Source organism: Stegostoma tigrinum, chromosome 1, assembly GCF_030684315.1.
Source record: "Stegostoma tigrinum isolate sSteTig4 chromosome 1, sSteTig4.hap1, whole genome shotgun sequence".
Taxonomy (NCBI): domain Eukaryota; kingdom Metazoa; phylum Chordata; class Chondrichthyes; order Orectolobiformes; family Stegostomatidae; genus Stegostoma; species Stegostoma tigrinum.
This window is the reverse complement of record NC_081354.1, coordinates 51,682,242-51,702,502: the sequence shown is the minus strand read 5'-3', so window position 1 is coordinate 51,702,502 and position 20,261 is coordinate 51,682,242. Positions and strand designations below refer to the sequence as shown.

The window sequence follows — 20,261 nt, the reverse complement described above, 5'->3', positions numbered from 1 at the left end:
TTTCAGTTTCATAAAACCATGTTGATCTGTTTTAATTATGACATACCTTTCTAATTGAAGTTGCATTGTAAAGATTTTCTTAATAACACATTTCAGCAATTTTACATCAACTGATGGGAGGCTAACTGACCTTCGATGTCTGATTTGTTTATCTGTCTTTTCGCAAAGGCTAGTGTTGTATTTACCAACTTCCAATCTGATGAGACTATTCCCAAATCTAAGGAATTTTAGAAATTCATAACTGGCACAACTGCAAACTCTGAGTGTATATTTTAGAACCTTCTGGTGTGTGATGTCAGGTGTGGGATTTGTCAGATTTTAGTCTATTAGGTTTCTCCACCGATTTTGATTATCTCATTCTGTTTATTTCTGTATACAACTTGTGTCTTTGACTTTGAAGACATATATGAGATATTTCTTCATTCTCTGCCATTCTCCATCAATGACAGTAAGGAAGTCTGCATGGATTTCAACATGGGTTTTGGCCTGGATGCTTGTCAACATTCAAGTATATCAAATATCTCAACATGTATTCATTCACAATGCTTATCACACCCAATATTTCACATTTCTTCTCCTCAGGGAATGCCTGTAATTATAAATGTCTGCATTATCCCCTGCACTGTCTTATCCTACTTGTAGCTATGTCACCTAGGAAATCTGCTGTCGTGAAATGTCATGCTTGTCTGTTTTACACCATCCTCACAGATCCCAAATGGCTGACAGATCACAAAATTAAGAGTCCGTGTGATCCAAGAGAAAGTGGCAAGTTGAATCGAAAATTGATTCAGTACAAAGAAGTCAGGAACAATGAGTGCTTTTCTTACATGAAAGTGATTTCCATTGGGGTTCTGTAGGGTTCAAGGATATATATTAGTCGTTTAAACATAATTCTAAGGGGCATCGTTCAGAAATTTCTGGATGTTTCTGAAAAGAAAAGGTCAAGTGCTTAATAATAAGGATAAGTTGTAGATTGCGGGGTGATAATGAATGGATTCATCAGGTGAAAAAAGAACAAAGAAAATTACCGCACAGGAACAGGCCCTTTGGCCCTCCAAGCTTGCACCGATCGAGATCCTCTGTCTAAGCCTGTCATCTGTTTTCTAATGGTCTGTATCCCTCTGCTCCCTGCCAATCAGTGTACCTGTCTAGATACATCTTAAAAGATAGTAACGTGTCTGCGTCTACCACCTCCGCTGGCAATGCGTTCCAAGCACCCACCACCCTCTGCATAAATAACTTTCCACGCATATCTCCCTTAAACTTTCCTCCTCTCACTTTGAACTCATGACCCCTAGCAATTGAGTCCCCCACTCTGGGGAAAAAGCTTCTTGCTATCCACCTTGTCTATACCCCTCATGATTTTGTAGACCTCAATCAGGTCCCCCCTCAATCTCCGTCTTTCTAATGAAAATAATCCTAATCTACTCAACCTTCCTTCATAGTTAGCACTCTCCATACCACGCATCATCCTGGTGAACCTCCTCTGCACCCTGTCCAAAGCGTCCACATCCTTTTGGTAATGTGGCAACCAGAACTGTACACAGTACTCTAAATGTGGCCGAACGAAAGTCTTATACAACTGTAACATGACCTGCCAACTCTTGTACTCAATACCCTGTCCGATGAAGGAAAGCATGCCGTATGCCTTCTTGACTGCCCTGTTGACCTGTGTTGCCACCTTCAGGGAACAATGGATCTGCACACCCACATCTCTCTGTACATCAGTTTTCCCCAGGACTTCTCCATTTACTGTATAGTTCACTATACATGAAAATGACAAATTAAATTTAACACAGAGAAGTGTTAAGTGCTGAACTGGGAAGAGAAAATGAGGTGCAATAACACAATAAATTGTCACATACTCTGAAGAATCTTCTTGTTTGCCAGAAGACACATGGGGTACTTGCTTTTATTAGCTAAGGCATTGAACATAAGACCAGGAAGATTATACTGGAACTGTATAAGTCATGAGTTAAGCCATAACTAGAGTAGTCCATACAGTTCAAGCTGTTTTTGTGCTGTATGACATTGTGACTCTACATTACAGAAAAGAAACAATTAAATAAGAACTGGTACAAGAGGAGATTTGTTCATTGCTCGCTAAGTCAGCATTTATTTCTCATCCCTGATTGCATTGAGGATAGTTAAGATTCGACCACATTTCTGGGGGTGTAGATTTACATATAGACTAGACCAGGCAGATTCCCTTCCCTGAAGGACATTAGTGAACCAGATGAGTTTTTACAACAATCAGTGATGGTTATATGGTTGCCACAAGGCCAGCCTGTTTTAAATTCCAGATTTTTATTTAATTCAGATTTCACCATTTGTTTTGGTGGGTATCAAACCCAAGTCTCCAGAACATTGGTAATGAAATATGAGGCTGGATGAACACAGTAGGCCCAGCAGCATCTCAGGAGCACAAAAGCTGACGTTTCGGGCCAAGACCCTTCATCAGAGAGGGGGATGGGGTGAGGGTTCTGGAATAAATAGGGAGAGAGGGGGAGGCGGACCGAAGATGGAGAGAAAAGAAGATAGGTGGAGAGCAGAGTATAGGTGGGGAGGTAGGGAGGGGATAGGTCAGTCCAGGGAAGACGGACAGGTCAAGGAGGTGGGATGATGCTAGTAGGTAGGAGATGGAGGTGCGGCTTGGGGTGGGAGGAAGGGATGGGTGAGAGGAAGAACAGGTTAGGGAGGCAGAGACAGGTTGGACTGGTTTTGGGATGCAATGGGTGGAGGGGAAGAGCTGGGCTGGTTGTGTGGTGCAGTGGGGGGAGGGGACGAACTGGGCTGGTTTTGGGATGCGGTGGGGGAAGGGGAGATTTTGAAGCTGGTGAAGTCCACATTGATACCATTGGGCTGCAGGGTTCCCAAGCGGAATATGAGTTGCTGTTCCTGCAACCTTCGGGTGGCATCATTGTGGCACTGCAGGAGGCCCATGATGGACATGGCTTGGGTTTCTGGAATATTAGTCCAGTGACATTACTACTATGCTGCTGCTTCTCCACAAGAATGGAGAATTTTAGCCTCTGAGTAAGGATTGAGTAGGCTAGGATTGTTTTCTTTGAGATTGTGGGGTTAGCTGGGAGATTTAATTGAAATGCATAAGATTACGATGGGCTTAAATAGAGTGGAAATCTCCTCCCAAAGATTGGCGGTTGTCAGAATTTACTGTCCATTACAGCAATAAAGGTATAATTCCTCAACTTTTTAAAAATACTTGGATAATTATTTGAAATTGTATAACACCTACCAGGCTGTCGACCCAAAACTTAGTAAGTGGAATTTTGCCGAATAGCTGTTTTTCAGTTAGCATGGACACAGTGAGTTAAATGCCATCCTTTAAGCAATAAATTTTTATTTTTCTGGATGGTGAATTGTTTACCTTCTCATTATTTAACCACAATTTCAAATATTTAACCTATTACAAAAAAGGTTCTGTCCCTGCCCTGTAATTTTGCATTATACTGTTTTGACTAGTACCCATAGCTGCCAGAAGATGGCGCTTTCATGTCACATCATGACAGTTATCATTTACTTCACACAGCTCAAGAACAGGTATCTTGTGATCAAAAAATAAATGAATGGACTTATTGCAACTACACAGTTGCATGGGAAGGCGTCTAGAAAAACAGCATTTGAAAATGAGAATAATGGAAGAGGGTTCGAGGGTATTACAGAAGGAGAGGGGGCAAATATGTTTGGTCTTGATCATGGTAGTAGGAATGACAGATACTTTGTGAAAAGCGAAGATAAGGTGGATATTGATGCTGTTAAGTGAAGACAGTATACTAGGTAAGAGTCCGAGGAAATGGATGGAAATGTCAAGGGTCCTGCCTAAAGAAAATGATATTTTGGGAGCTGTAGAACATAGAACTGTGCAGCACAGTACAGGCCCTTTGGCCCACGATATTGTGCTGAACTTTTACCCTAAACCTAAGGTCTATCTAACCTCCACCCCTACCTTATACTATCATCCATGTGCCTATCTAACAGCCACTTAAATGCCCCTGAGGAGGCCGACTCCACTACCCTCTCTGGCAATGCATTCCACACCCCGATCATTCTGAGTAAAGATCCTACCTCTGACACCTCCCCTATATCTACCTCCACTCACTTTTAAAACTATGCCCCCTCATAATGGCTACCTCCACTCGAGGAAGAAGTCTCTGGCTGACTGTCAACATCCATAGGTGTGCAATGTACAGGCAGAAGAAAAATCTGAGTCCTTAATCATCTTTCATCTAAATCGGCAGAGTCTGTGGAGCCTTGGCTACTGATCTGGAAGATCTGTGCCAAGATGGATTCTTACCAATCAAATATGAAACAGAACTCAGCTGATGACAGCCCATTATTTCTTGCTGAAAATTGCTGCTTTACCTCATTCGAAAGCAAAGCTTGCCTAGATGTGCAAACAGGTTTCACCAGTACCCAACAGCAGAGGTGTTTCAATCGCAAGACCTAAAAAATTAAATCTGCATAGCAGTAGAAATATGAAACTAATACAAAGAATATAGATCTAATTTGCTTTGAAAATGTTCAGTTATCGAAATACTTTGTGTTAACATTATTCCCTCTGAATTTCCCTCTTCTCCCTTAACAAATCAACTGTTAAGTAGGAGTTAAATGTATTGATTGTTTCCTCCTTCATAAGGAAGAGCACAGATCACACTTCCCAAACATTTTCTAGGGATAACAAACAAACTGGCCCTGGGAAGATTATGAAAGAGGGCCTAAAGGTTGCACAGCTGCTAACCAAGATGATGTCCTGTCTGTCTAGTAGGTAGTCCCTTCACATTCTGTGTATGTTGTATTCTGGTTTCCATCAGCACCAGCAAGTGTCAACAAAAGGTCGTTTTGGACAGGTGGTCACAAAAGAGCTTAAGTGTTTAATCATTGGGGGTGCAGGACCACTTGAATGAACTGGCTCATTTTATTGAGCCAAGAAGGGGGAAAAGAATAATAACCCATCTTTCCTTTGCTCTTAACTATCCAGTGACTTCAGTTCGCAAGTTCACATGGCCGGATATTTTTAAACCAGGCTCTGATACCCACTCAGTTTTAGACCTGGTACTTCACTGTCAGGTTTGCACATGATGAGGGTCATTTAGGGTATGTTCTGAAGGGGATGTTGTTGTTTATGGAACAACACTTGTTTCAAATTTCTGTAGGAAACTGTCAAAGAATCACCCAGGGATCTTGCTTGCTGCAGCAAAGGGCTCAGTGATAAAGGGACACGACTTCAAGACAGATGAAGTGCAAGTGAGAAATAAGCTAAAGCAGAATCCAAGGCAAAACAGAGCTGTAGAACACTTTGGAAAGGGAGACCATTGGAAGGGATTGCACTATTGGCTCAAGGGACAAATAGATAATTTTCTTGAAAAATGGGTTTGATCTAGGAAGGAGGCAAGTGCGTTTTGGGAACAGGGAGTAAGTTCTAGGTCTAATAGCGTCTTTTGTTTTTAAAGTACTTACGCTCTTACCTAAATATTCATAGATGCCACAGAATTGCTAAAGCCTAGTTTTCACTCACTAGTCTCAAGCTGAGCTCCTGAATTCATCCTTGTTGTGATGAGTGGTGCGTGATGCATGAAGTAAAACAGTACTCCCCCTCATTGCACAATATAACTTCACAGAAATAGATGTAATAGGAAAGATGTTTGAAGGAAAAACTCCAAGAGTAAACCCTAGAAAAAATTAAATGGTAAATTGGTTGAATGATTTTAACCTAGAACATTTGAAGCCCTATAAAGCTCTCTTGGGGGCTTGAGTATTTGCCTAAACTCTGTTCTTACAGATTGATGTAATCTAAACCTCAAAGGTGTGTAATGGCCAAACTTATCCGAACAATTGTGAACAAATCAGGACACAAACTGGAAGAAAGGCAAGGAAACCTTTCAGTAATTTGTTTGGGGAAATAAGCATAATCCAAGTTATTGTAGAAATTGATTTTATTCAAATAGATATACAAATAAAGACCTGTGGCAAGAGAGAAGGTGTCCAAAGGGGAAATGTCTTAAGTAGAACATTCAAATGTGAGGAATGAGTGGAAATGAAAATCCACATTATTCCCAAACCCCTATTTCTGCAGTGTTCTAGTGCTTACATGTAATGTAAGGTTTTTCTGTTAAAGCATGAATTCCTCCTCTAAGTGCACTTTGGAATTAGACAGAACAACTTATGTTTAAAGTTAGATTTTATTAAAAGGAATATTTAGGTTCATAAGGATGAAAGCAAAGTGGTAATATTTCAGTAGACCCAGGATAATGCTGTTGGCTCATGGGCAGAAACCACATCATAGCAGCCAGTTTAAGTTGCATTCAATTAATTAATAGATCTGGAAGTAAAGACTAAGATAAGTAATGAAACTTTTGGCTTGTTATTTAAAGCCTAGCGGGTTAAATAAAGATCTTTTAGGGAAGGAAATTTACTGACCCTGTATTTGCCCAAATCTCCACAGTATAGTTGGCTCTTAACTGCCCTCAGAAATGGTCGAGCAAGCTACTAAGCTGTACCAAACCATTTTAGACATGTTGAAAAGGAATCAAACTGGAGGGACTACCCATTATCCCTCAAATACTGCAAATGACAACAACTCACCTTGCCGGTGAGTCATGTCCTCCTTACCAATAGCCAAGGATCTGTACAAAAATTAGGAGAGCAGTCTCACAGACTAGTAAGCAACAGCCTGGCATGGAAACAGGAACATAGAAATTAGGAGCAGGAACAGGCTATTTGGCCCAATGAGCCTCTCAGTCATTCAATGTGATCATGTCTGATCATCAAACTTCCTCCTCAGTGAGTATGATATACCTTGCAGCAAATGGCTGAGATGGCTCAATTCTGAAGGAGGGTCCAGGCCCAAAACGTCAGTGTTCCTGCTCCTCTGATGCTGCTTGGCCTGCTGTGTTCATCCAGCTCTAAACCTTGTTATCTCTATGTTCTGTCCCACCCGTAGGGCAACTGCAAAAAGCTAACTGCTGAGTGATATACAGTTGGCAAGGGGAAAGTTGCAACAGAATTTTCAGCATTGACTCAGGACTTCTTGATTGCCATAGTATCAGATCATACATGAGCAAGGAATCATGCAATTCTCTTCACATTGAGCATTCCTTAGAAGAAGTATCAAGGATAACTAGGACATAACATACTTTGGCAGTGAGACAAGAGTGACTCAGTAGCATTACTATTGACTGAGCTGGATAAGTTGCGATGCACCGATCTACAGCAGTCGATGAGGGAAAAACCTATTTGACCTCGCCCTCACCAGACCACCTGTCATAGGTACCCCTGTTACTTACAGTATTGTTAACAGCCCTTACGTAGACCAGTCTCATCCTCACATTGAGCATACTGTCTGTCATGTTGTGAGATACTGTTTGATGCTAAAAGAATAAATTCTGAACAGCTCAAAACTGGGTATCAGTGAGTCGTCAGCACTCGCAGAATTGTACTCAACCACAGTCTGTAACCTCAGGACCTGGCATATACCTCACTCTGTAGATCGGTTAGGTCAGTTGACTTAATAGCTGGTTTGCAGTGGAGAATGATGCCAACAGTATAGGTTCAATTCCCACTCTGGCTGAAGTTACCATAAAGGATTCTCCTTCTCAACCTCTCCCGTCACCTAAGGTGCGGTGATCCTCAGGTTAAACCACCATCAGCCATCCTGTTGACAACATTACCCACTCCATCCACTCATCCCAAGAATTCCTCAACATCATCAAGGACACCAGAATGGAAGAGGATGATATGATGATATCCTTCGATGTAATGGCACTATTTATGTCCATAAACATCGACCTAACCAAAAAAACAGTTGTCTCACTGCTGGATGAATCAGGAAGCTAGGCATCCCATGACACCAATAGCATCAAGGACAGCACCCTAAAACTGCTGGATCTGTGCCTCACAACTCACTACCTTCAACGACCGTATATTCAAACAAATAAACGTAACACCAGTGGGATCCCCAATAACAGGACTGATTTCAGAAGCAGTAATAAAGGTTAGAAGGTACAGCGCTCCCCACTATACAACCCAAACTGTCGGTCTGCTACGTATATGACACCTAAGGGATTATCAAATGCTCAAAACTAAAAGAAACCTGTCGCCACATAACATCTTCACTGGAGTAAAATTCACAAAAGAAGGAGCGAGCAATAACTGACTACCGTTCCTCTACATAATGGTAGAACGTAGGAGCAATGGGGAACTCCAGACTAACGTATACAGAAAGACCTCACGTATGGACCATGTACTCAATTACACCAGCAACCACCCCAACATGCGTAAACAGAGCTGCATCAGGACACTATTTAAACAAGCCACAACACATTGCAGTAATCCAGAAGTACTTAAAGCAGAACAGGAACACTTGTACAAGTCTTCAGAAGAAATGGTTACCCAAAAAGCACAATCCGCTGTTACCTCCGAGGCAGACTACAACAGGAAGATACAACACGATTAAAAACACTTATCACTCTACCATGCATCAAGGACATTTCAGAGATGACTATGAATACTCAGACCCCAGTATCACAGTAGTCCACAAACAGACAACCACCCTACAACAGCTATTGATGAACATAAAGGATCCCATACCCAAAACCAGCAAAACTGGGGTAATATACAAAATACTATACAAGGACTGTGAGAAGCGTTACATAGGCCAAACTGGAAGAAAATTGTCATAGGAATACATGAACTCCAACTGGCTACTAAGGGACATGGCCAATTCTCACTGCTTTCAATCTTTCAATACACGCAGACAAAGAAGGACACAAATGCGACTGAGAAAACACATCCATAATAGCACAAGCCAAACAGAGACATGTCGGGAATTCCTGGAGGCCTAGCATTCCAACCAGAACTCAACCGACAAACATTGAATTGGACCCAATATACGAACCACTGGAAAACAAAACCGAAGTAATGCCAACCACCCCACCCAACCGAGGCATATAAATAACAAGCAGGACAGAACACCACTGCTTCACCAGAGGTGCACTGATGATGTTACTTAGCAGGGTGATGAAACATCTGCAGTCAAACACACTGGCTTGGTGAGCAGGTCTACACCCTCCTCCACAACCCAAGCTACAAATCTTCTCAAAAACTTTAAATTTTAGGAGATAGTTAATGTAGTAAAGTGTGAGGTCATTTCTTTAGACTAGAGAAAGATAGATCAGTGTACTTTCTAAATAGCACAATACTTGTACCTGTGGATGAGCAGAGATGTTGATGAGTCAAAGTCCTAGAAAGTACTCTGAGGTAGAGGCAGGTACAGAAATTAATCATGAGACTATTGGAATTTTGATCCTTATCTCAAGAGGACAATTAGTTAAAGGGGTGGAAGTTATCTCTGCCTATACCACATCTGAAAACAGCCTTCAGTTTTTCTTTCAAGTGCATATTGGTCTTGGAGGGCTGCAATGCATATTAGAGTTGGATTTGAGACCCAGATCAACCATGGTCTAAATGAATACAGGAGTGGGCTGAAGGGGCTGAATATCTATTCATGATCATATGACAGTTGTATTTAATTTTCACATCTAATTTCTTCCTAGCTTTCCGATAGATGCTGATTCCCATCAGGAGTTTCATGGCTGGTCATTTGTCCAGTTGGCTGTTTTCTGAGAGTATTAGCAGACGGTTAGGTTGAGATCACAGTGCTGTCCTCAGAAAATACTTTAAGAATAAGTTGATTATTTTAGGCCAGGGTTTGACCAAGGAAATATGATATTAATGTAGAATTACTGTATTACTCCTTTTACACTGGTTTGTACTTTGATTGTGTGAAGTTATAGTGTATTTTCTTAAATGCTATTCGTGAATTTATAATATTTAGTTGATTTTTAACATCTGATTTTTATGCATATTCTTTTCAGCCCCATTAGCCCTTCTGCTTTGTCAGAATTGCTTAACCTCTTAGAAAAAGGGTTTATATCTTCATCTGCAGCAAAGCAAGTGAGTAAATAGCAACTGCTGAAAAGTCTTCATTTGTGCAAGATTGATTACTTCATGAAAAACAGAAGTGTCTAATACTATTTGGTAGTCAAGTAATACCTATTCTTAATTCTTTCTTTCGACATTAAAGCATTTGCATTGATTTTCTGATGGGATTCTTCATAGTTTCAAAATATAAAATTTTTTCTCTCAAAATTCCTTCTGTCTCCCATCCCTATCCTCAAGGTATTAACACCCTGTTGAAAATGGTTCAGTGAGTGCTAGACATCTTCAAGTAGATTCACACCAGTGCATTTTCCCAGACAAATGCGGGATGATTTTTGGATGATCTTTTGAAGATCTAATTAGAAGGGAAGTTAACAGTAAATGGCAAAACTCTTAGTAGCATTAACATACAGAGGGACCTAGGCATATGGGTTCACAGTCCCCTGAAAATGGCAACATATTTGGGTAAGGTAGTCAAGAAGACATATGGCACATACAGAATATATAGTATAAAACATTTAGAATTGGACTCCATACACAAATCCAAACAGATCAAAACCGGAAATGACTGTACTCACCAAGACGGACGGGAGAGTATAAATTGCAAGCAGATTAGAATAACATGGCTTCATCGGAGGCTCCACTGATGTTGTCACCTAGCATGGTGATGAAACATCTAAACAAAAACAAGTCAGCTCAGCAAGCCAGTCAACAACCTCAGACTTGGCGTTCATTAATCGTAGAATGGAGGCAGGCCATTCAGCCCTTCGAGCCAACAATAACCCTTTGAACAGTATCCCACCCAGTCCCACCCCAAACCTTAACCCTGTCTTTCCCATGGCTTATCCACCTAGCCTGCATATCTCTGGACACTGTGGGCAATTTAGCATGGCCAATCCATCTAGCCTACACATCCTTGGACTGTGGGAGGAAAGCCGTGCAAAGTATGGGAGAATGTGCAAACACCCCCACACGGATAGTCACCCAAGGGTGGAATCAAACCCAGGTCCCTGGCACTATGAGGCAGCAGTGCTGACCACTGAACCACGATGCTACCTTGGAATTCCAGGTTGGGCTCAGCAGCAGTGAAGGAATTGCATTATAGTTCATAGTCAGGATTGTGTGAGACCTGGAGTGCACCTTGTTGGTGGTGATGTTGCAATGTGTGTATCACCCTTGTCTTGGTGATAGTGAAGGGAGCTTGGTGAGTTGCTATAATCTGTTTTGTGTATGGTACACATGATGTCTTTAAATGTAAAGCATTGAAATTGAAAGTGGTGTGCAGGATGTTGAACAGTTTGCTTGATTTTGGAACTGCACTCATTTAGGAAAGTGTACAGTATTCCAACATATTTCTGACTTGTGCTCTGTTGCTAGGGAGCAGGTATTGAGAGTTGAAGGTAAATTCTTCTGACAAAAATTTCCGATTTCTGGCCTACTGCATAAGCACAGTATTTTTGGGGCAAGTCTACTTAAGTATCTGATCCATGGGCAGCCTTCCAGGATGTTCGTGTTCAGGAATTCAGCAGTGGTATTACTGTTGAATTTCAGGGGGAGATGGCCATTACTTGGCATTGTGTAGTGTGAAAATTACTTGTGACATACAACCCAAAGCTTGAATATTGTCCAGAACTTGCTACATGTGAACACAGACTATTTATTATCTGGAAGTGGTACTGAGAATGGTAAACATGCCCATTCCTGACCTAAGCAGATGGTTAGGCCTAGAACACCCCTCTGAGGAACTCCTACAGTGATGCCATCTGGACTAAGAAGATTGACCTCCAAAAACTCTAATCATATTCCTTTGTATGAGGTGTGATTCAGATCAGTGGAGAGACTCCCTCACCATGATTCCAATTGACTTCACTTTTGGCTAAGTCCTTTGATAACACATTGTCAAATACTAACTTGATGTCAAGAGCAGTCACTGTTACTTCATCTTTTGAGTTCAGCACTTTTTGTCCATGTTAGGACCAAGGTTCGAATGAGATCATGTGCTGATTGCCCCTGGAGGAACCTAAACTGAATCTCACGGGGCACACAACTATGTGCTCATGATTTTGGTATTCAAATTCCTCAGTACTATGCAGAATGTTGATACAGAATATATTAATTAATGTTATTGAATGGTGTGTGTCAGGCTTTCCAGATTGCAGGACAAACTGATATTCGATTCAACTGTCCAGTTGGGCTGTTAGTTCATACCAGATAAAGTAACAACAGCAATTGAAAGAACAAAGCTAGTTACACTAGTCTATAATTTACTGAATCACATGATTGGCTAATTGTGTAGGTTATGCGTTTGCCATTTTTTTATTGATAATTTGAGTAGTAATGTAAATTATTCCTGGTTTTGTATGGGGTTTGTAGGTATTTGCTGAACTATGGAAAGGAGAAGGGAAAACTGCAGTCCAGATAGTTGAACAGAAGGAACTGGGGCTGATTCAAGACCACAGGAAACTAGAGCAAATCTGTCAGTGTGTTATCGAAGATCATCCCGTAGAGGTAAGCTGTTTCAACATATTGCCTTTTAAAAAGTTTACTTGAGTGGCAGATTAGGGGAAATAACTATGTGGCAAATAATTGCTGTAAGATGAAATCTTTTTCTTCTCATAAATGTTGTTAATTTCTCTGCTATTCAGCTGCTTTAATAATGTATTTTTGTAAGTAGAGTAGATGGTAATGGAATATTGAAAAGAGATTTTAACAGTCAATAAAATACAATCTTAGATTATTTAATGCCACTCTTACATTTTCTAAAAAAGTATTAATATTTGGCTAAAAGCATATTTTGCACGTGAGATTTCTAGAAAGCAACAATTGGTCCTTTCATATTTCTCTCACCTGACGTACGTAATAAGATGTTTGAAAAAGTTACATACTTGCTGAGAGGCAAGGACATTAAAGGAACATGTAGAAAGGGTAGGGAACAGGAATTAAAAAAAGAGGCATTCACGCATGGCTAACAAATTACTTGTGCAGGCTGGATGGGTTTAAAAATGTACTCGTTTTTTTCATTTTACCATTTCAAGTTCATTTGTCTGTAGATGATCTATGATTTATTGAATAAAAGTTCTTCATCCAGCAGCTGAGACCTAAACACATTGTGGGCTGAAGGGCCTGTTCTGTGCTGTACTGTTCTATGTTCTATGTTCTAAACAGAAATTGCTGGAAAATCTCAGCAGGTTTGGCAGCATCTATCGATAGAAATCAGAATTAACATTTTGGGTCCAGTGATCCTTCCTCAGAACTTACAACAAGCAGAGCATGAGGATATGTAGTCAAGGTAATTGTGGGAGTTGGTGGTTTTGAGGTGGATATTGTTGACCAGCCTATCCCCAGAAATGCAAACAGAGATGTCGAGGAATGGAAAGGAGGAGTCAAAGAAAGACCAAGTGGAAATTGGAAGTGAAATCAATAAACTTTACAATTCTGGATGAGAGAGGGAAGCAGCACCAATAATGTCATTGATATACCAGAGAAAGAGTTGTGGGTGGCAACCTGAATAGGACTAGATAAAGGAATGTTCCATGTACCCTACAAAGAGACAGGCATAATTGGGACCCAGGTCGGTACTCATGGCATCCTCTCTGACCTGAAGTGAGAGGAATTAAAAGAATTGTTGTTCAGAGTGAGGATGAGCTTGGCCAGGCAGTGGAGGCTGATGGTGGATGGGGATAATTTTCCAGCAAGAAGCAGAGAGCCCTGAGACCATCCTGCTGGGGGATGGACATGTAAAGGGACTGCATTTCCATGGTAAAGAGGAGGCAGCTGGAGCCCACAAACTAGAAATTCTGAAATTGACAAAAACATCAGAGGAATCGCTGATGTAAGTGGGCAGGGACTGGAAAAGGGGACAAAAGATTGAATGGAGGTAGGAAGAAATTAGTTCTGTGGGGCAGACCCATGCAGAAACAATTGGTCTGGCAGTCCTGTTTGTGGATTTTGGGAAGGAAGTAAAAGCGAGCTATATGAGGTTAGGAGATTATCAGTTTGGAGACAGTGGGGCAGAGATCACCAGATGAAATGCAGTTAGTGACTGTGGTGCACACATTGGCCTGATGTTCCATGGTAGGGTCATGGTCTGGGGGAGATAGGAGGAGTGGCTCATTACTGCAGATGCTGAAATCTACACTGAAAACAAAACATGCTGGAGATCACAGCAAGATAACAAAGTGTGAAGCTGGATGAACACAGCAGGCCAAGCAGCATCTCAGGAGCACAAAAGCTGACGTTTTGGCCCTAGACCCTTCATCAGAGAGGGGGATGGGGAGAGGGTTCTGAAATAAATAGGGAGAGAGAGGGAGGCGGACCGAAGATGGAAAGAGGAGAAGATAGGTGGGGAGGGGATCGGTCAGCCCGGGGAGGACGGACAGGTCAAGGAGGCGGGATGAGGTTAGTAGGTGGGAAATGGAGGTGTGGCTTAAGGTGTTAAGAGGGGATAGGGGAGAGGAAGAACAGGTTAGGGAGGCGGGGATGAGCTGGGCTGGTTTTGGGATGCAGTGGGGGCAAGGGGAGATTTTGAAGCTTGTGAAGTCCACATTGATACCATTGGGCTGCAGGGTTCCCAAGCGGAATATGAGTTGCTGTTCCTGCAACCTTCGGATGGCATCATTGTGGCACTGCAGGAGGCCCAGGATGGACATGTCGCCTAAGGAATGGAAGTTAAAATGGTTCGCGATTGGGAGGTGCAGTTGTTTATTGCGAACCGAGTGGAGGTGTTCTGCAAAGCAGTCCCCAAGCCTCTGCTTAGTTTCCCCAATGTAGAGGAAGCCACAGTGGGTACAGTGGATACAGTATACCACATTGGCAGATGTGCAAGAGAACATCTGCTTAATATGGAAAGTCATCTTGGGGTCTGGGATGGGGGTGCGAGAGGAGGTGTGGGGGCAAGTGTAGCATTTCCTGCGATTGCAGGGGAAGGTGCCAGGTGTGGTGGGGTTGGAGGGGAGTGTGGAGCAGACAAGGGAGTCATGGAGAGAGTGGTGTCTCCGGAAGACAGACAAGGGTGGGGATGGAAAAAATGTGGGGTTGGACTGTAGATAGCGGAAGTGTCGGAGGATGATGCGTTGTATCCGAAGGTTGGTGGGGTAGTATGTGAGGACGAGGGGGATTCTTTTAGGGTGGCTATTGCCATGGCAGGGTGTGAGGGATGTGTTGCGGGAAATGCAGGAGACACAGTCAAGGGCGTTCTCGACCACTGCGGGGGGGAAGTTGCGGTCCTTGAAGAACGCGGATATCTGGGATGTGCGGGAGTGGAATGCCTCATCCTGCGAGCAGATGCGACTGAGGCGAAGGAATTGGGAATAGGGGATGAAACGTTTGCAGGAGGGTGGGTGGGAGGAGGTGTATTCTAGGTAGCTGTGGGAGTCGGTGGGCTTGAAATGGACATCAGTTACAAGCTGGTTGCCTGAGATGGAGACTGAGAGGTCCAGGAAGGTGAGGGATGTGTTGGAGATGGCCCAGGTGAACTTGAGGTTGGGGTGGAAGGTGTTGGTGAAGTGGATGAACTGTTCGAGCTCCTGTTGGGAGCAAGAGGCGGCGCTGATACAGTCATCAATGTAACGGACGAAGCGGTGGGGTTTGGGGCCTGTGTAGGTGCGGAAGAGGGACTGTTCCACATAACCTACAAAGAAGCAGGCATAGTTTGGGCCCATGCGGGTACCCATGGCCACCCTCTTTGTCTGTAGGAAGTGGGAGGAGTCGAAAGGAAAGTTGTTGAGGGTGAGGACGAGTTCGGCTAGGCGGATGAGGGTGTCGGTGGAGGGTGACTGGTCGGGCCTGCGGGACAGGAAGAAGCGGAAGGCTTTGAGGCCATCTGCATGAGGAATGCAGGTGTATAGGGACTGGACATCCATGGTGAAGATGAGGTGTTGGGGATCAGGGAATTGGAAGTTCTGGAGGAGGTGGAGGGCATGAGTGGTGTCAAGGACGTAGGTAGCGAGTTCCTGGACCAAGGGGGAGAAAATGGTGTCCAGATAGGTGGAGATAAGTTCGGTGGGGCAGGAGCAGGCGGAGACAATAGGTTGGCCAGGGCAGGCGAGTTTGTGGATTTTGGGAAGGAGATAGAAATGGGTCGTGCGGGATTGGGGAACAATGGGTTGGAGGCTGTGGGTGGGAGGTCACCTGAGGTGATGAGGTCATGGATGGTATTGGAGATGATGGTTTGGTCCTCGGAGGGGTGGGGTCATGATCAAGGCGGCGGTAGGAGGAGGTGTCCGAGAGTTGGCGTTTGGCCTTGGCGATGTAGAGGTCAGTGCGCCATACTACAACTGCGCCTCCCTTGTCTGCGGGTTTGATAGTGAGGTTGGGGTTGGAGCGGAGGGCCGCCTGTTTCACAGCAAGTCAGGCAGCATCAATGGAGAGAAAACAAGCGAATGTTTCGTGTCTAGATGACTCTTCATCATAGGAAGAGGTATCTGAGAGCTGGCACTCAGCCTCTGCAATGTAGAGGTCAGTATGCCAGACTACGACAGCACTGCCCTTACCAGCAGGCTTAATTACGAAGTCAGGGTTGAATCTGAGAGCATGGAGTGCAGTCATTTCCCAGGAGGATAGATTAACATGAATGAGATGTGCAGAGAAATTGAGGCAGCCAATGTCACATAGACAGTTCTCAATGAACAGGTTGAGTGCAGGTACTAGGCCAAAGGAAGGAGTCCAAATGGAGGAAGAGTGTTGGAGGTGGGCAAAGAGGCAGGCAAAGAAATGGGCACAGAGGTGAAGATGACGGAAGAAGAGTTCAACATCATGTTGTGTCTGGAATTCATTAAGGTGGGAATGCAGAAGGATAAAACAGACCTTTGGTGAATACAGAATGTTCAACATCAGAGAGCAGAATATCAGAAGGCATGATGATGAATACATGACAGGAAGTGGGTTGGGGAAGGTTCCAGAGGGCCGTGGGTATGTCTGAGGTGTTGCATCTTATGCGTCCTGATGTCTGAAAGGAAAAGTTTCTTGTTAGCGTATTGCTTGAGCTGGCGGATGAAGTGGAACTGGAGTGTAATGCAGCTTTGAGCAGTATGATGTGGTGCTGTTGGAGAGAGAGGTCAAGAGAGTGCACATGATGACACATGACTGTGGATCTCAAGATGTGACTAGAGCAGCTGCCTGTGAAACGTTGAACATTGCAGAGATGTCCAATGATCCTGGGTGGATTCAAAGCATGAAGGATGAAACTTGATTTGGAATCCAAGTTGGGTGAGTCTGAGCTGGAGGCAGTCACTAAGGAATGTGATGTGGCTCTGCAAACAAGTTTTGGCAAATAACTTTTAAATGTCACTTCTGGTGTTTGACATGAATGATGGTGGGCCATAAAAATTGGAACAGAAATGCTGTTAGAGAGAGGAACACACCATCTTCAAGGTGGGCATATCTGGAAGAGATAAAGCAGTGAATTAAATACTAAATAAAAACCAAAAGAACTGCAGATGCTGAAAACAACAGAAACAAAATCAGAAATTGCAGGAAAACCTCAGCAGGTCTGGCAGCATCTGTGGAGAGAAATCAGAGTTAATGTTTCGGGGGCAGTGACTTCAGTTCAAAACCGAACTTAGACCTGCCTGGGAGTCAATACAAAGTGAGGTAACAGTGGGGAGAAAAGCAACATAACACAACATTAGTACTTAGCTAGGAAGCAGCAATGACTTCCATTTATATAGTGCACGTAATGTATTATTATCTTGCTAGATATTGAGGATGAATACGAACGTTCTCATCTGAATCCCACCAGTATCAACCTCACATAGTCCATTGAGTCCATGTCGACCATGTTCCCAAACCAAATTAGTTCCATCTGCCAGTGCTTGGCCCATATCCCTCCAAACCTTTGCTATTCGTGAACTTATTTAGAAATCTTTTAAATGTTTTACCTGTACCCACCACTTTTTCTGGCAGTTCACTTCACACACAAACCACTCTCTGTATACTTAAACAAATGAAATTGTCCCTCATGTCATAGATCATGGAATTGCCAGCGTGGAAACAGGTCATTCAGCCCAACAGGTCTACCTCCAACAACTTACCCTCCACCAGTGTCAGACTCTACTTTAGATAGCCTCTACTTTAATGATGGCAGTATTATCCATATATGAGATGAGTTAACATGGAATTATGATTTTGTTGCCATCACAAAGACATGGTTGAGAGAGGGGCAGAACTGGTGATTCAGCATTCCAGGGTATAGAATCTCCAGCTGAGACGAAGAAGAGTGGAGAAGAGGAGGTGTTGGTCTGTTATTAAATAAGAGTCAACTGCTGCAGTAAGGAGAGACAATATCCTGCAAGGGTCTGCAAATGAGACTTTATGTGTAGAGGTGAGGAATAAAAAAGGATATTCCTGGGAATGTATTATAGGTGCCGAACAGTTAGCAGACAGTAGAAGAGCAAATATGTAGACAATTCTCTACGATGTCTTTGCCATGGCAACAATATCATTAATTCCATGTGTCAAGCCACACCCTTAACTCATCTCGCATGTGTATGATACTGCCATAATTAAAGTAGAGGCCATCCAGCCGTGTCTTACTCCCTTGAAAGCCACTGTCGATAAACACTGTCTCTGCGTCTTGGTTACTTTACTACAACTTGCTATGTCCCTATTATACTAACACTGTACACTCTGTCCCCACCCTCCACTTGCCCAGCTACCTTCTCCTACTGCTGAACTAATTTGAACTCCTCCGAACAGCACTAACAAACCCACCTGCAAGGATGTTATTTTCATTGTGGTTCAGGTGCAGACCATCCCACGTATACAGGTCTTGCCTTCTGCAGAAACTGTCCCAGTGATCCAGGTATCCGAAATCCTCCCTTCTGCTCCAATATTTACCCACTCATTTATCTGCTCTATTTTCATATTTTGACACTCATTAGATGTCATTACAAGGCGAGAACCAAGTTTCAAACTCAGAGGACATTGGCAGGGTGTAAAGTAAGTACTTTACATCAGCTGTCACTTAGACGAAGGTAAAGGTAGGTACAGAATTTGGGGATTGGAGGACAACTAATTTGGTTCCACTTTTTCAAGAAAGGTGGTAGAACTAAATCAGGGATTTAAAGGCATGAGAGTTCTACATTAATGATAATGTAACTGTGGCTTTATCAGAAGGAGGTCACGCCTGACAAATTTGATAGAATTTTTTGAGATGGTGATAAAGTGTGTAAACGATAGTAGTGCAGTTGATGTAGTTCATATGGGTTTTGGGCAGAGTCTTTGACAAGATCCCACAGGGGAGTCTGATGAAAAAGGTAAAAGTACATGGAATCCAGGGTAACTTGGAAAGTTGGATCCAAAATGAGCTGAATTGTCGGAGACAAGAAACGATGGTAGAAGTTGGTGTGCCACAGTGTACCACAGGGATCAGTGGTGGGTCCCTTATTGTTCATGATATTTATAAATAACAAGGATGAAAACCTGAGGGATAATGATTAGTAAGTTTGTGAATGACACAGATTGGCTGAGTGGTTAATAATGTGGAAGAAAGTCTAGGGCTACAGGAAGATATAGACAGTTGATCAGGTGGGTATATCAGTGGCAGATGGTATTTAGCACTGAAAGGTGTGTGTTGTGAAGTGATGCATTTTGGAAGAAGTCACAAAATAAGGGAGTACCCAGTGAATGAGAAGACTCTAGGAAGCTCAGAGAAACCGGGATCTTGTTCATAGATTCTTGAAGATGGTGGGGTTAATAGGGTAGGTAAGGTATATGAGACACTTTGCTTTATCTGTCATAACAGTGATTATAAGAGGATATTATGATGGAGCTATACAAAACTTAGGTTAGGACACACCTGGATTATTGTGTGCAGTTCTTACTATCTCACTAGAGGAAAGATTTGATTGCACTGGAGGGGAGCAGAGAAGCTTCACTAAGATATTGCCCAGAGCATTTTAGCGATGAAGAGAGGCTGGACAGGTTCAGGTTGTTTCTTTCAGAGCAGAGAAGGGTGGGTGGGTGGTGAACACAAAGGTGTATTTAAGATGATGAGAGGCATGGACAGGGTGAGTAAGAAGCAGCTGTTTACCTTAGTTGAATGGCCAGTAGTGAAGGGCATAATTTTAAGGCAATGGGCAGGAGGTCTAGAGGGATTTTGAGGAAAATTGTCCTTAAAAGGGAGGTGGGAATCTGGAGTGCACTGCACAGTTGAGGTAGAAAACTTCACACCCTTTAACAAATATGTGGATGATCACTTGAAATGTCATACATTCAAGGTTGTGGGCCAAGTGCTGCAAATTGGGATTGGGGTAGATAGGTTGGCACAAGCTTCTTCTTTGGCTTTATGTCTCTATGCATGCTGC

General features: G+C 42.9%; 1 protein-coding gene across 4 annotated transcripts in view; it reads left to right on the top strand.

The window, feature by feature from the left end:
* The window catches only part of gatb (glutamyl-tRNA(Gln) amidotransferase, subunit B), a 61,538-nt gene that overhangs the window by 39,610 nt on the left and 1,667 nt on the right, over nt 1-20,261 (top strand). For 3 of the 4 annotated variants that reach the window (XM_048530344.1, XM_048530363.2, XM_048530376.1), the window contains 2 exons: nt 9,894-9,972; nt 12,331-12,465. In XM_048530344.1, coding sequence (XP_048386301.1) covers nt 9,894-9,972; nt 12,331-12,465 — 214 coding nt within the window. The remainder of the gene's footprint in view (nt 1-9,893; nt 9,973-12,330; nt 12,466-20,261) is intronic. The other variant, XR_007247499.2, reaches the window with a different exon arrangement.